Source organism: Eretmochelys imbricata, chromosome 23 (genome assembly GCF_965152235.1).
Source record: "Eretmochelys imbricata isolate rEreImb1 chromosome 23, rEreImb1.hap1, whole genome shotgun sequence".
Taxonomy (NCBI): domain Eukaryota; kingdom Metazoa; phylum Chordata; order Testudines; family Cheloniidae; genus Eretmochelys; species Eretmochelys imbricata.
This window is the reverse complement of record NC_135594.1, coordinates 11,182,765-11,197,154: the sequence shown is the minus strand read 5'-3', so window position 1 is coordinate 11,197,154 and position 14,390 is coordinate 11,182,765. Positions and strand designations below refer to the sequence as shown.

Below are 14,390 nucleotides of genomic sequence, written 5' to 3'. Positions count from 1 at the left end.
ATGTGCCCTTTTGCTAAACCATGTCAAAATCCACTGCTGCTGCCCAGGACAGTTTGTTCCTCCCAGGATTTCTCAGCCCATCAGCATCACAATGCCCAGTGCTGAGGCTCATTCTCCAGGCTTTATTTTTTACTATATCATACATTACACCAGTACATGCAGATATTCTTGTTCCTGAGTTTGGCAGTGAATTCAGAGGGCCTGAATTCTAGCTCCTGCATTCCCACTGCTACAGCTCCCAGAATGCCAGGAATGACACAGAGGATAGTTTAACATAGTGGAGGCAGGTGGCAAGGACTTGGGTTTGCACAGCTGTTCCTCTCATGGCCAGCCCCACTTCACTCACTGCAAAGGCACTGGAGCCTTCCTGGGCCAGGGATGATGAACTGTGACCCACAATACCTACCCTAAATTCCCTTAATGAGCACCCACTGCCGCCATGCAGCCCCCTCTCTTTCTCAGGCATCACTCTTGTTTACCTGTAGATGGAAGGCTCTATACATCATTACAGTTCTCCAGAGCCATTGAGTTCCCCTCCCCGGACCCTCTGACTTAGGGGTTCCCTTGTTACTGTCATCTGTGCCCCCTTCCCTTGCTGCCCCCACCTTGGTGAGAAGAACACCCCTTATTCCCTGTACATGGCTTATTACCAGTTTCCTGTAGTGCTTGAATCTCCTTAGCACAGGGCAACTTGGACTTGTTTTGTCCAACCTCCTCTGGGGGAAGACACTTGTGATTGGGTTGAAGTTGCTCCAGCTGGGAGTTCTGAGATTCCCATAATGCTTCAGGGGTCTCCATTTCCTCAACCTTTACGCGCACGGAGACCTAGGAATGAACCCAGTACAAGCACATCACTTTGGAGCCAGGCCTGAGAATCACAGGGAAGAGCTGTATCTAAAAGGCCCTGCTGGCAAAGCACTCCATGCCCAGGGGCTCCTAGCCCCTTACAGGGTCAATAGGACTTGGAGGACCTGCCTCACTAAAGTACAGACTCATCCCTCTGATGAGCTGAAGGGGGAGTCACAGAGGTTATTTTATTGGAGCCATGTCCTGTCCCAGGCAGTCAGGGCCAGCATTGCAACTGGCATCCATGCAACTGGGGCCTTGTAAAGGACTAAGCAGGACATTACAGGCATCAGGCACTCCAATGTCAACGTGCCTGGAGGGTTCCCAAAGCATTCAAATTGGCAGAGTCCCACTTGCCCCCTTGACCACTGTCTGAATCACCTATCCTGTGGATTTGGCCACCCTGCAGTACGGGCTGATAACATCTTGTAGATCACATCTGCATCTCAAATTTTGTTACCGAATCATAGAATATCAGGGTTGGAAGGGACCTCAGGAGGTCATCTAGTCCCACCTCCTGCTCAAAGCAGGACCGATCCCCAATTAAATCATCCCAGCCAGGGCTTTGTCAAGCCTGACCTTAAAAACTTCTAAGGAAGGAGATTCCACCACCTCCCTAGGTAATGCATTCCAGTGTTTCACCACCCTCCTAGTGAAAAAGTTTTTCCTAATATCCAACCTAAACCTCCCCCACTGCAACTTGAGACCATTACTCCTTGTTCTGTCATCTGCTACCACTGAGAACAGTCTAGAGCCATCCTCTTTGGAACCCCCTTTCACGTAGTTGAAAGCAGCTATCAAATCCCCCCTCATTCTTCTCTTTTGTAGACTAAACATCCCCAGTTCCCTCAGCTTCTCCTCAGAACTCATGTGTTCCAGTCCCCCAATCATTTTTGTTGCCCTCCGCTGGACTCTTTCCAATTTTTCCACATCCTTCTTGTAGTGTGGGGCCCAAAACTGGACACAGTACTCCAGATGAGGCCTCACCAATGTGGAATAGAGGGGAACGATCACGTCCCTCAATCTGCTGGCAATGCCCCTACTTATACATCCCAAAATGCCATTGGCCTTCTTGGCAACAAGGGCACACTGTTGACTCATATCCAGCTTCTCGTCCACTGTAATCCCTAGGTCCTTTTCTGCAGAACTGCTGCCAAGCCATTCGGTCCCTAGTCTGTAGCGGTGCATGGGATTCTTCCATCCTGCACTTGTCCTTGTTGAACCTCATCAGATTTCTTTTGGCCCAATCCTCCAATTTGTCTAGGTCCCTCTGTATCCTATCCCTACCCTCCAGCGTATCTACCTCTCCTCCCAGTTTAGTGTCATCTGCAAACTTGCTGAGGGTGCAATCCACACCATCCTCCAGATCATTTATGAAGGTATCGAACAAAACCAGCCCCAGGACCAACCCTTGGGGCACTCCACTTGATACCGGCTGCCAACTAGACATGGAGCCATTGATCACTACCTGTTGAGCCCGACAATCTAGCCAGCTTTCTATCCAAATGGAATGCCATGAGCTTTTCCTCTCAGCCTTGCGCACCCACACATGCTTCCTGGGCATTCAGGCAGAGTCCTACCCTCACTCTGAAAATCCCAGGGCATCCAGCTCTTGCTAGAGCTCCCAGATGCACCTGGATGCATACTTATACCTGCACAGGCTTTTAATAATGTTGCCCTTGTTGAGCAAAAATGGCTCCTTCCTTGCCCCCTTTCCACAGCTGCAACATCCAAAATAACCTGCTGAACAGCATGTTTAAACACAGTAACCAATTCTCCCTCTCACCTTCCCCAATCTCACTGGGGCTTCACTATTGATCCAAGCCCTGGTGAGGCACTGAGTGCACTGTAACAGCAGCCACAGTTGCTCAGGATGGGCCTGCTGAGAGGTACTGAGTGAAGGGGACAGGTGGGAGGCAGCAACATTTAAAAAGAGAGAACACCAGGATCTACAGAGCAGAGCGTCACAGAGCAGGGAGCTCTGGAAATCCCAGTACCTGGGGACCAAGCTGAGTTCTGAGCCCCAGACCCCAGTGCTGAGAGCAGGATTACACAGAACAAGCCCATCTTGAGAATTCCTGTGTTCACCCAGCGCCCAAACCTACCCCATCAAATTCCCTGCAGAACCCAATGGACATTCCCCTGCACCCACTCTCACCTGCTGCTCCCACACTCCAGCCTCTCGCTGTCCCAGCTGGAAATCCTCTGCCAGGGACACAGCCTGGGCACAGGTCTCCGGGTGACGTACCCAGACCCAGCTCTGGATTTCCTCGGGTAAGATGGTCAGGAACTGCTCTAGGATCAGCAGCTCCATGATCTGCTCCTTGGTGCGGATCTCCGGCTTCAGCCATCGATGGGAGAGTTCCTGCAGGCAGCTGCAGACCTCTTGGGGCCCTTTGGCCTCCTGGTAGCGGAACTGCCTGAAGTGAAGGCGCTGCATCTCCGTGCTGATGTTGCAGCCTCGTAGGATGGCTGCCTTCACCTTCCCATAGTCTCGGGCGTCTCTGGCATCCAGGCTGCTAATGGCCTGTTGGGCTTTTCCAGTGAGGGAGGGCAGGAGTCGGGTCACCCACTCTCTTCTGGGCCAGTGGCAGGCTTCAGCCACTTGCTCAAAGGAAGCCAAATAGACCTCGATGTCATCCTCTGGTGCGAGCTCAGGCAGTTCTGGGTTTCCCCAGGCCCAGGCTGATGCCGAAACAGCCTCAGGAGAGGTCCAGAGGGCTCGCAGCATATCCTGACTTTGATTTTCCCAATGCTGGGGGATCTTCTCCTGTGGCTCAAAGCTGGATTTTTGTCGTCCTGTCCAGGAGAATGGAGGACTTGCTGAGATGGGTGGCATCACAGCAGCGTCTTTCTCTTCTCTCTCAGATTCCTTCCGTGGTTTGGGGCCTGCTGGATTTTCTGTTTCCACTTTGACATGCGGTAGCACAGCTTGTAGTGGACCCTGGATCTGCAGCCCCAGGGGCTTCTGACCACGGTGCTTTGCAGCCATTTTGTGTCTTGTGAAAACAGCCTTATCCCAGCTGAGGTAAGTGCTCTAGTTTTCAAAACTGCATCTCTCCCTTGTTCCTGCTGGAATGGTCCAGACTCCTGGGGCTCCTGCAGCAAAACACTGAATAGGGATTTCACTGTGGAAGACGGACCCCAGTAAACAGAAGGGAAAAGAGACACTCAAGCCTGATTCACCCAAACAGCCGGAGCTGTAACCCCTGCTCCCCTTCAGCACAGACTGGCCCCTGCTGACCCCTAATCCGGTACTGACAACTAAGCACTCAAAAATCACGAGTTTAGCTTTATCATCAGGAGATTTACAATAATAAATGGTGGGTTCTGTTTTGGACCCTGTAGGATTCAGGTTTCCAAGCTTTTCTCTGCAGCCTTGAGGGCTAGGAACTTACCACTTCATTCATTTTAACCAATGCAGGCACTGAGCTGAAGCTCTAAGAACAACATCAAATATCCGGGGCCTTGTGATAAGCTTGTGAGAACTGACAATAATGGTCATTTCAACTCCCCGCCCCGCTCCCAGCACAGGAAGGCCCCACCCTGAGTCCCTGACCCCCATCCAGCCTGACCCATAACCCCAGGTCCCTGCCCCCAAGCACGGAGAGGCCCCTCCCTCACCCCACTGCCCAGCCCCCACCCGGAACCCCAGGTCCCGGCCGCCCCCCGCCTCACCTCGCCGCCCCGCCCGGACGCAGGGGGAGGCCGGTCCCCTTCCCCAGACAAAGAGCTTCCGCCCCGCCCAGCGCAGGGTTAATCCCCAGTGCGAGGATTGGCCGCGATCTCTGTCAGTCAGTCAGAGCCCGGCCCCGGACCCCGCTCGGCCGCCCCGGGGGTTCAGTCCCTAGAGCCGGGAAGGGGGCAGCGGGCCAGAGCTCGCCCACCCCCAACCGGGGCTGCCCCGCTGCGGGGCGGCTGGGCCTGTGGCTCCCGGGCAGGGGGGACTGGAGGGTGGCCCTGCAACCTTGGGCAGGGGGCTGCCCGCCCAGAGCTGGAGACACCCGCCCCAGGGCCGGCTCCCTTCCAGGATCACCAGTCAAGGGGATCCAAGGGGCTACTTCCCCCAGCATCTTCCTCGGGCTGACTGCTGCCCCCCTGTCGGGGCTGTGGAGACACCCTGCCCCGACACCCTTTAGTTCTCAGGAACCTGCCAGCCCTGACCTGGGAAACCCCATTTCAGGCCTCTCTGGCCCCTTTCTCAGCTCCCCTCTGAGTCCTCACCGGGATGAGACACACTGAACAAAAGCAACAGGGTAAAAATCCTCTCCCCTCTGGGAGAGTATGTGGAGCCAGGGGATCAGAACAGGGCCTTGGTCTTCTGACTAGCTGAAGTTACAGGCCAGGTGGGTGGGATGTATAGGAGGATCATACAGGGGGGTTTCTGTACTGTGTCGGGCAGCAGAAGGGGTTACAGGTCTGGGCAATATGTAGGTGATGTGGGAGCTGAGTTTACTGCAGTTCTCCCTTTCCCATTACCCAGCCTCCATTGAGCCAGGGCCTTGTCTTCTGCCTCCCTTCACAGAGTTGTTCCATTGTGTGTAGACCTGGCATAGTTAGGCTGAAATTCATCCTCTCTCTTTGCCATTTAGATGTTGTTCTCTTCTGGTAATTCTCAAGACCTGGGTCTGTGGCCATATTTGTTCCCTGTGTGGTTGAAGGTCGAGGAATTTACCTCAGAGGAGATGGCACCACCTGGAGCATTATGAAAAGGAGTACTTGTGGCACCTTAGAGACTAACCAATTTATTTGAGCATGAGCTTTCGTGAGCTACAGCTCGACAGTCTCAGAGCTCCCAGCCTCAGTGATTGCAGACCAGTCCTGAGGGTATGTCCCAGACTCCTAGGACCAAAGTACTAACTGCCCTGTGTCCTTAAAAAAAGGAGCTGTGAGCTCTCCAGGAAACGGATAATTAGCATACATAGGGATCTGGGCAACCTCTCCAGTGTGTAAGGTATTGGGGGCACTGAGGGGATAATGGGGAGGGAACTCTCTACGGCTGAGAATATGGAGGGACAGGGTGGCTCAGGGAATTAAATTGAGGCATGGAACCCTTTATTGCTAGAGCATTGTACACTTGATTGGATAACAGAGATTGCACAGATTTCAGAGTAACAGCCATGTTAGTCCGTATTCGCAAAAAGAAAAGGAGTACTTGTGGCACCTTAGAGACTAACCAATTTATTTGAGCATAAGAGATTGCACAGTGGTAGTGGGGGCCTCACCAAGGATATTGGGAGATAATCGGGGTTTCAGCTGACAGGTGTTTCAAGAGGGGAGCAGATGCTTGGTGCTCATGTTGTGTGTTGCATCTCATTGGAGCCTTCAGAGGGAGAATCTGGTGCCTCACAGGGATGAGCCGACATACAGGCCTTCAGGGCATATGGGGCAGGACCTATAGGTCTGAGGTTGTGGTAGCTTGGCATCCCACAGTGAAACAGCCACCTCTTTTTGCCATCCCCAAGTCTCCTGTTCATATTCTATCCAGCAGGTGCTGTCTTCTCACAGCCCTGCGGCGGGGGAGCAGAGTTGCCAGGCAGTATTTGGTGGGGGGGTTTTGAGTTTCTCACCATCGTGTAGTTCTTGCCATCAAGTCTGTGAATATTCCCCTATTCAAAATGGCTGTCGTCTCCCATTATTTCCAGCTGGTCTGAAGCCAAGTTGGCCTCAGTCAAGATAGTCCCCATTTTCCTACAGCCTTTGTGTGTGGCAGTGAGACTGCCCCTGGCATAGGTGGCTGCCCGTGCCAACTCCCATTGTTTTCAAGGAGACTGAAGCCAAACTTCTCAGGGAAGATGGCTGTGGCTCAGTGGTCAGAGGGACCAGTGGGAAACGAGGAAATGGGACTGCAGGGAGGAAGACAAGCTAGGGCAGTGGTTCTCAAACTTTTGCATTGGTGACTTCTTTCACACAGCAAGCCTGTGTGCGACTGCCCCTTATTAATTAAAAACACTTTAAAAATATTTAACACTATTATAAATGCTGGAGGCAAAGCAGGGTTTGAGCATGGAGGCTGATAGCTGTGACTGCCCACATAATAACTTTGCAACCCCTGAGGGGTCACAACCCCCTGTTTGAGAACCCCTAAACTAGGGGCAGAGCCCCTCTGAGCAGCCAGCAGGCAGGCTGCCACGGTGGTTTGGAAGAGGGATTTCTAGAGCTGAGGCTGAGGCCTGGGATCTCTGCTGTTCCCTGGACCGTCCTACTTCCTTCTGATATCTTCCCAAGTAGTGTAAGACTCCAGGGCCTTTCCGGGGGGGGGGTGTGAGCTCCTCCTGTGGCCAGCCCCATCTGCCCATCCTTGCCACCTTCTTGCACTATAGGTCCATCTACGTTTTGAGCAGGGGGTGTAATTTCCAGGTCAAGGAGCCTTAGCCACATTAGCTCTGATTGAGCTGGTGTGCTAAAACAGAGTGTAGCCATGGCGGTATGGGGGCTAGCTGCCCCAAGAACATGCCAGGCATCTTGTTGGACCGGTATGTGTGGGCAGCTAATCCCTCCCACCACTCCAACTACACTCTATTTTTAGTATGCTAACTCAAACAGAGCATCTCGAGCTGTGAGTTACATCCCAGGTTGAAGTGTAGATATATCCCTATGTCAGACAAGCCTCAGTGTCATCTGTTCCCTGGGCAGTGAGAGTGTAGGACCTGGGATCCAGCCCCTGTCTTGGCTCAGAGCCACACTGGGATTAGGAATATTTATGAGTTGTTAGAGATGGCAAAACCTGACCTAGACCTGGTTCCTCTTCCTCCACTTTCACTGGAGTTTCCCTCACTCCTTCTATGAAGTCTACAAAGCATGTCGTGTCCCCCTCCAATCCTTATTCTTGGCCCTTTTGCTCTTCTTTTGGAAACTCACAAAGTCCTTGGAAAAGGACATTCTGCCATTCCATTTTGATATCTCAGGGTTGCTTCCCTGCAACATGCATGTTTCCAACACTGACTCCTCAGCAGCAGCTGTGAGAGCCCTTTCTGAGGATTTGGCCAACAGCTAGCCTGTTAGTCAGGGGTCGTTGACAGTGATAATTCCTGAGTCTTGTCTCCATTACAGCTACCCCTGTTCCTTCCCAGAGAGCAGGTACATCAGGAGTGAGTTATGACCTAACTTGCCAAGTCACACACTCATCCACACTGAGAACAGCTGGGCTGCAGGAAGCCAAGCATCCAGTCACAATGCACAAGACTAACTAACTACCTTGGAGTTGAAGTTCCAAGTCTGGTTTTACTTTGCTGGTTCAGAGAGCCCAGCACTCCAGGACACGTGATGTCTGCATGGGAACAGCAAGATGCCTGCTCCAAAGGGTGAATATCTCTTCCAGGCATTCAGTGCAGATGCAAAGATGCTGGGCTGGTATCCATTCTGGCTACCCTGGTTCTTACACCTGTAACATTTTGGGGTGACACCAATTGCTTCCTCCCTACTGTAAATTCTCAAATACTGTAATGTCTTCTCTGGAGTGTTAGGTCCCTTATCCCCACTGTGTAGTTCCACCTGAACTGCAGATAAAAAGGTAGGGGATAGATGGCTGGGAGTAGAGAGGCTGTCCCTTTATCACATGGAATGGAAATCATGGGAATATAGGAATTGCCAGGCTGGATCAGACCCAAGGTTCATCTAGTTCTGTATCCTGTCTGACTGTGGCTAGCATCAAATGCTTCAGAGGCTGGAGTAAGAACAAGAACCACCACCACCACCACCCCCGCCCCAGTAGCAGATATAGGACAATCCACTGCCACATAAAGTCTTATCCTGATTGCCTACCATTAGAGATTGGTTTAAACCCAGAAGCATAAGGTGTAATATCATCACCATAATTTTGTTTGTAATAACTATTGTAACTGGATATAAGAATACCCACATATGTATCCAATCCTTTTTTAATCTTGCTAAGTTTTTGACCTCAAGGACTTCCTGTGGCAATGAGTTCCTCTGTCTATATTACATGCTGTGTGAAAAAGTATTTCCTTTTATTATTTTTCAGTGTGGGAGTGTGCTAATAACATTTGCAGATGACACAAAGTTGGGAGGTATTGCCAATATGGAGGAAGACCAGAATATCATACATGAATATTTGGACGACCTTGAACACTGGAGTAATAGAAATTTAATAGTGCAAAGTCATGCACTTAGGGACTAATAAGAATTTTTGCTATAAAGTGGGCACCTTATCAGTTGGAAGTGACAGAAGAAGAGAAAGACCTGACTGTGTTATTTGATCACAGAATGCCTATGAGCCATCAGTGTAATGCAGCTGTGAAAAAGGCTAATGCAATCCTAGGATGCATCAGATGAGGTATTTCCAGTAGAGCTATGGAAGTGTTATTACCATTATACAAGGCACTGGTGAGACCTCAGCTGGAATAGTGTGTGCAGTTCTGGTCCCCCATGTTTAAGAAAGATTAATTCAAACTGGAACAGGTGCAGAGAAGAGCTATTAGGATGATCAAAAGAAAGAAGAACCCATCTTAGGAGAGGAAACTTAATGATCTTAGTTTGTTTAGCCTAATCAGACAAAGGCTGAGAGAAGATATGATTGCTCTCTATAAATGCATCAGAGGGATAAACACCAAGGAGGGAGAAGAGATATTTAAGTTAAGGGCCAATGTTGACACAAGAACAAATAGATGTACTGGCCCTCAGCAAGTTTAGGCTTGAAATTAGATGAAGGTTTCTAACTATCAGAGGAGTGAAGTTTTGGAACAGCCTTCCAAAGGGAGGAGTGGGGAAAAAAAATCTAACTGGTTTCAAGACTGAGCTTGATAAGTTTATGGAGGAGATGGTATGATGAAGTTGCCTACAATGCATCTGGCCCATCTGAGACTGCTAGCAGCAAATATCTTCAATGGTCAGAGATGGGAAACTAGATGGGGAGGGTTCTGAGTTAGTACAGAGAATTTTTTCTCAGGTGTCTGGCTGGTGGGTCTCACCTACATTTATAGGATCCAACTGATCTCCATATCTGGGATAGGGAAGGAATATTGGCAGAGTCCCTGGTGGTTTTTCGCCTTCCTCTACAGCTTGGGTCACTTGGGGGTTTGAACTAGAGTAAATGATGGCTTCTCTGTAACTTGAAGTCTTTGAGTCAAGATTTGAGGACTTCAGTAACTCAGCCAGAGGTTAGGGGCCTATTACAGGAGTGGTTGGGTGAGGTTCTGTGGCCTGCGATAGGCAGTAGGACAGACTAAATGATAGTCTCTATTGGTCTTAAAGTCTGTTAGTCTAATTTGCCCCCCTTTAGTTTCATTCAGTGTCCCCAGGTTTATGCGTTATGAGACAAGGAGAATAGAGAATTTCCTGATCTATCTTCTTTATTCCCGTTATTTTATATGCTATTATCTTGCCCACTCTTATTCATCTCCCTGCTGAGGGAAACAACCCCCATCTTATCCATCTCTCTTCATAGGAGAGTTCTTCCAGGCCTTGATTATTCCCTTCATCGTTCTCTGAACCTCCTCTAGTTCTGCAATATCATGTTTGCGACAGGGTGACCCAGTTCAGCACATAAGATCCACATCAGGCTGCACCACTGATCCTCATGTTGCCCAGTATCCCCATGCACATCTCAGTCTCCCCTCTAAGTGTTTGAGTTCTCCCATCCCCAATTGCCCCAATTTCTGCCTCTCTCCCTTACCATTCAACAAACAGAAGCCCCCCTAGAGTCTGATAAACCCATCATTATAGTGATTGGGAAGTTACAACTGCAGATAAGAACCAAAAATGACAAAAGGGCAAATGACACAAGAAAGCTAATTAAGGGACATAATGCAGTTAGACAGTGTCAAGTGACTAGTAAGAATTAAGTATGTAGAACAATAACCGATAATGAACACTATTCACTTAATTACAATGGCTGTTCACATGATTCAACTAAAAATACCAGAAATTCAGAAAAGCAGCAGACGAGGTAGGTCAGTCAATAAAAATAAAGGCCCTGATCTTGCTTGCGGGGACCTCATTGCAGGATCAAGGCTACATGCTCAAAATCTCGCCAGAAACAGCTAAAGCAATAGTTGTACTGATGGGCAGCTGAACAGTCACACAGTATGGACAAAAAAAGCACATTGCAGAGACAGAGCAGTAAATAAAGAGTTAACATGGCAGCGAGCAGGGCAGGAGCAGCAAACTAAGGAGGCAATGAATAAACACACAAGATTCATTACATAGCAAACATAAATGCTTAGTTTGGGACAGGAAATAGCAGGAAACTCCTCTCAGGAAAGCAGGAGATGGGACGATGTGGCAGACTTTGGGCATAGTTACAGAGTGACATCGGAGGGCTTGAAAAGTCTGGAGTGTGGAGAGGGTGATTGTGCAGCCACAGAGGCAGAGCTGGTTGACACAGATGTGGCCAAACACCTCCCCCTGGATCCACAGTTCCCAGCAGTGCTGGGTCTGATGCCTCCTTGTGAGTTCGACGTAAGCAGCAGCCCTTGAGGAATTCTTTGGTTCTTTTTCCTCATGGAGCTGAGGGATCTTGAGCCTTCCTGGGAGAAATCCCTTCCCTATCTTGAGTGACCTGCTCACAACCCGGGCAAGTCCCTAGGTTATTGCAAACACACACCCCCACGCCAATCCCAAAACAGCAGAAATACAGAAAGCCTGTAGTAGGCCGCAGCCCAGCCCTTAGAGAAGCTACAGGGAAACCAGAGCAGATTAATTAATGTTCATGTGGACACAAGAGACAGGTTGCTCAACTGCTAAATAGAGTAGATAAGGGAGAAGTCCCTGCTCGGGGGTTTCAGGGGCTGGGACTCCTCAGAGCATAAGGTGAAGCCACCCTCTGTTCTCATGGTTCTTAATCCACCTCATGGAGTTTGTGAGGGAGGGATGGAACTGGTACTGGGAGAAGGGGGCTGATTTCTCCCATTTCCTGCACTAACTGTTTCCATTCCTCTACTTCACATTATTATACACACACAGCTGGAGTGGCACTCTCGGCCGGCAGGTCTCACTTGTTTCTGGCTGCAGCTCTGGCGTGGATTCTCTGGTGACGAGCCAGAGAGGATTTGTTACTGAAGCTCTTCCCGCACTCAGGGCAGGGGAAGGGCCGCTCGCCTGTGTGGGAGCGCTCATGCACGGTGAGATCAGCGAGGTACTTGAAGCTCTTCCCGCACTCGGTGCAGGGGTACGGTCTGTCCTCGGTGTGGCTTCTTTGGTGCATTGTCAGATTTGATTGCTGGCTGAAGCGCTTCCCGCACTCGGCGCAGGGGTAGGGCCGCTCACCTGTGTGGGAGCGCTGGTGCTTGTTGAGGTCTGAGGGGTTGGTGAAGGTTTTCCCGCACTCAGCACAGGAGTAGGGTCTCTCCCCTGTGTGCAGTCTCTGGTGCGTGGTCAGCGTGGAGAGATGGCCAAAGCTTTTCCCACACTCCCCACAGGAGTAAGGTTTCACTCCCGTGTGGGTTCTCTGGTGGGTTCGGAGATGGGTCAGTCTGTTGAAGCTCTTCCCACATTCAGGACAGGGATAGGGTCTGTCCTTCTCATGGACTCTCCCATGGGCCATGAGGTCCTGCTTCTCCCAGAACCTTTCCCCGCAGTCTCGACATCTGTGGGGTTTCTCCATCCTGTGAACGCTGCTCTCCTGGCTTTTAAGGTCTCTTACGGCCCCAGGTGTCCCTTGAGCAGGGAGCTGTGGGAACACCCTTGGCAGAACTCGCTCGGTCCCAGCTGGGTTTCTCTTCTGCCTCTTGCAGGCTTCTTCCCGCTCAGGTCTGCAGGCGACACTCTCTCCTGATCCACCTTGCGACGTTCGGGCCAGATCCAGGTTTTCTTGCTCTCCCAAATTGGGCTGTTCCTCTGCTCTGCTCAGGATTTTGGCACCTGCTGGGTGGAAAAGAGAAATTATTTGAGATCCTGCTGTTGTCAGGAAGAATCACTGGTATCCTTGCAGCAGGTGTGACTGAGGCAGCTTCAGGTCCCACCCCAGAGGAGATACCCCCAGCAGAAGCCCTAAAGTCAGCAATGCAGAAATAGGGGCCAGAGGCTCACTTGGGACTTCCATTTGTTTCTTTCCTGTCAGCTCCCCAGTCTTTCTGCAGCTCAATCCACACAGACAGCATTGGCCAAACTCTTTGCTAATCTACTCCATTCTACAGAACCTTTCCCTGCTGTTGTTATGTTTCATTAGGAGGCAATCAAGCTCCCTCTGCTTCCTCCAAAAATGTACATAAAGATACTAACCACATACAAGCCCTTCTGCTAAACTATGCCAGGGAAACAAACGGGGTCTCCCTGTGTTACACTGCAGGCACCTGATGCTGTGGGGAGGAATCAGAGAGGCTCCATGACCCAACATTACCGCTGCCCGGAGACAGAATGTTCAGCCTAGGATGTCCCAGCCCATCAGCCCAGTAATGCTCTGTGCCATCCTGGGTCACATGCTCTAGGCAGTACTTCACTATAGTGTCGCTTACATCAATGTCTCAGAGACATTTCCAATGTAGCACTAAGCCCACATAAGGGGATGAATTGCAGTTCCTGCACTCCCCCTGTCAAAACATCCCGAAATCCCAGGGAGGAGAGGACACTGGGCAAGCGGATGGCAAGGACTTGGCACTGGCCATGAGGAACAGCCATGCAGCCTGGACTCAGCCCTCTCTGCTAAGGCCCTGGAACCTAGCACTGCCAGAGGTGATGGACTGACTGCCTCTGAGGACACTAGCATGGCAGCCATCTGTCCCAGGAAGCTGTGTCCGAGGGAAGCTACATGCAGGGGCTTGGGTCCCTGTTGACATCTCCTGGAGAAACTGCAGTTTAGAAATTACAGTTTAGTCTGTGTGAGACAGATAATAGACAGACATGACCGTAGAGACTGAATGGCACAAGGGAGAGGCTGGGGAGCCATCTGACTAGGAGGATGGCTGCACATGCTGAGACCAGCAAACGGCATCAGCATCCCAGTGGGCAAGAAGCAGTGAGGCTGGCAGAGAAGCATCAGATTGTTCCCCCAGCCCCTACGGGCCGGCCAGGGTAGGGATGGAAAAGCCTGGCACAGCAGGAATCAGAGGGAGCACCTTCTGTTAGCCACCTGGCTGTTACCAGCCTTGCTGGATATGGCACGATTAGACAGCTCAGCAGATGCACCCTTATAACAGTTAGCGCATCACAGGAGTTTACGCTGGGTGCATGAGAGCGAACAGGACAGTCCTAGAGCTGCCTGAGAAGGGTTAGGGATAGCTGGGGGTGGGACTTCCCCTACTAATAGGGATCTCTTGGGTGGGACTTAACACCTTTGCTAGATTCGGGGGGGGGGGGGGGGGGGACAGCTGAACACATCTGCTAAAGAAAACCTGGAAGGAGCTCAGAAAACTGCCAGATCATCATGCCCAGAAGAGGTAACTGCTCCCAGAGCAAACAGTGCTGTGATGGCTGCTTGATGAGACCAGTTCCTTGCTAGCACCTGCTAAAGGTCTGTGGAAGAGAGGCCCAGTGGTAACCTAAAATAATGATGCCAGAGAGAACTAAACCCCAGCAATTTCTTTCCCTTCCTTCAGCAGGTTCCTCAAAGAAAGAGGCTCCTCAAAGGATGCCTTGATGGGGATAGA

The 14,390-nt window shown here is 50.8% G+C and overlaps 1 protein-coding gene across 1 annotated transcript in view; it reads right to left on the bottom strand.

Annotated features, from left to right (window-relative positions):
* The window catches only part of LOC144279312 (uncharacterized), a 64,049-nt gene that overhangs the window by 3,983 nt on the left and 45,676 nt on the right, over positions 1-14,390 (bottom strand). The window contains 3 exon segments of the mRNA XM_077840785.1: positions 651-825; positions 3,005-3,869; positions 11,802-12,669. Coding sequence (XP_077696911.1) covers positions 651-825; positions 3,005-3,869; positions 11,802-12,669 — 1,908 coding nt within the window.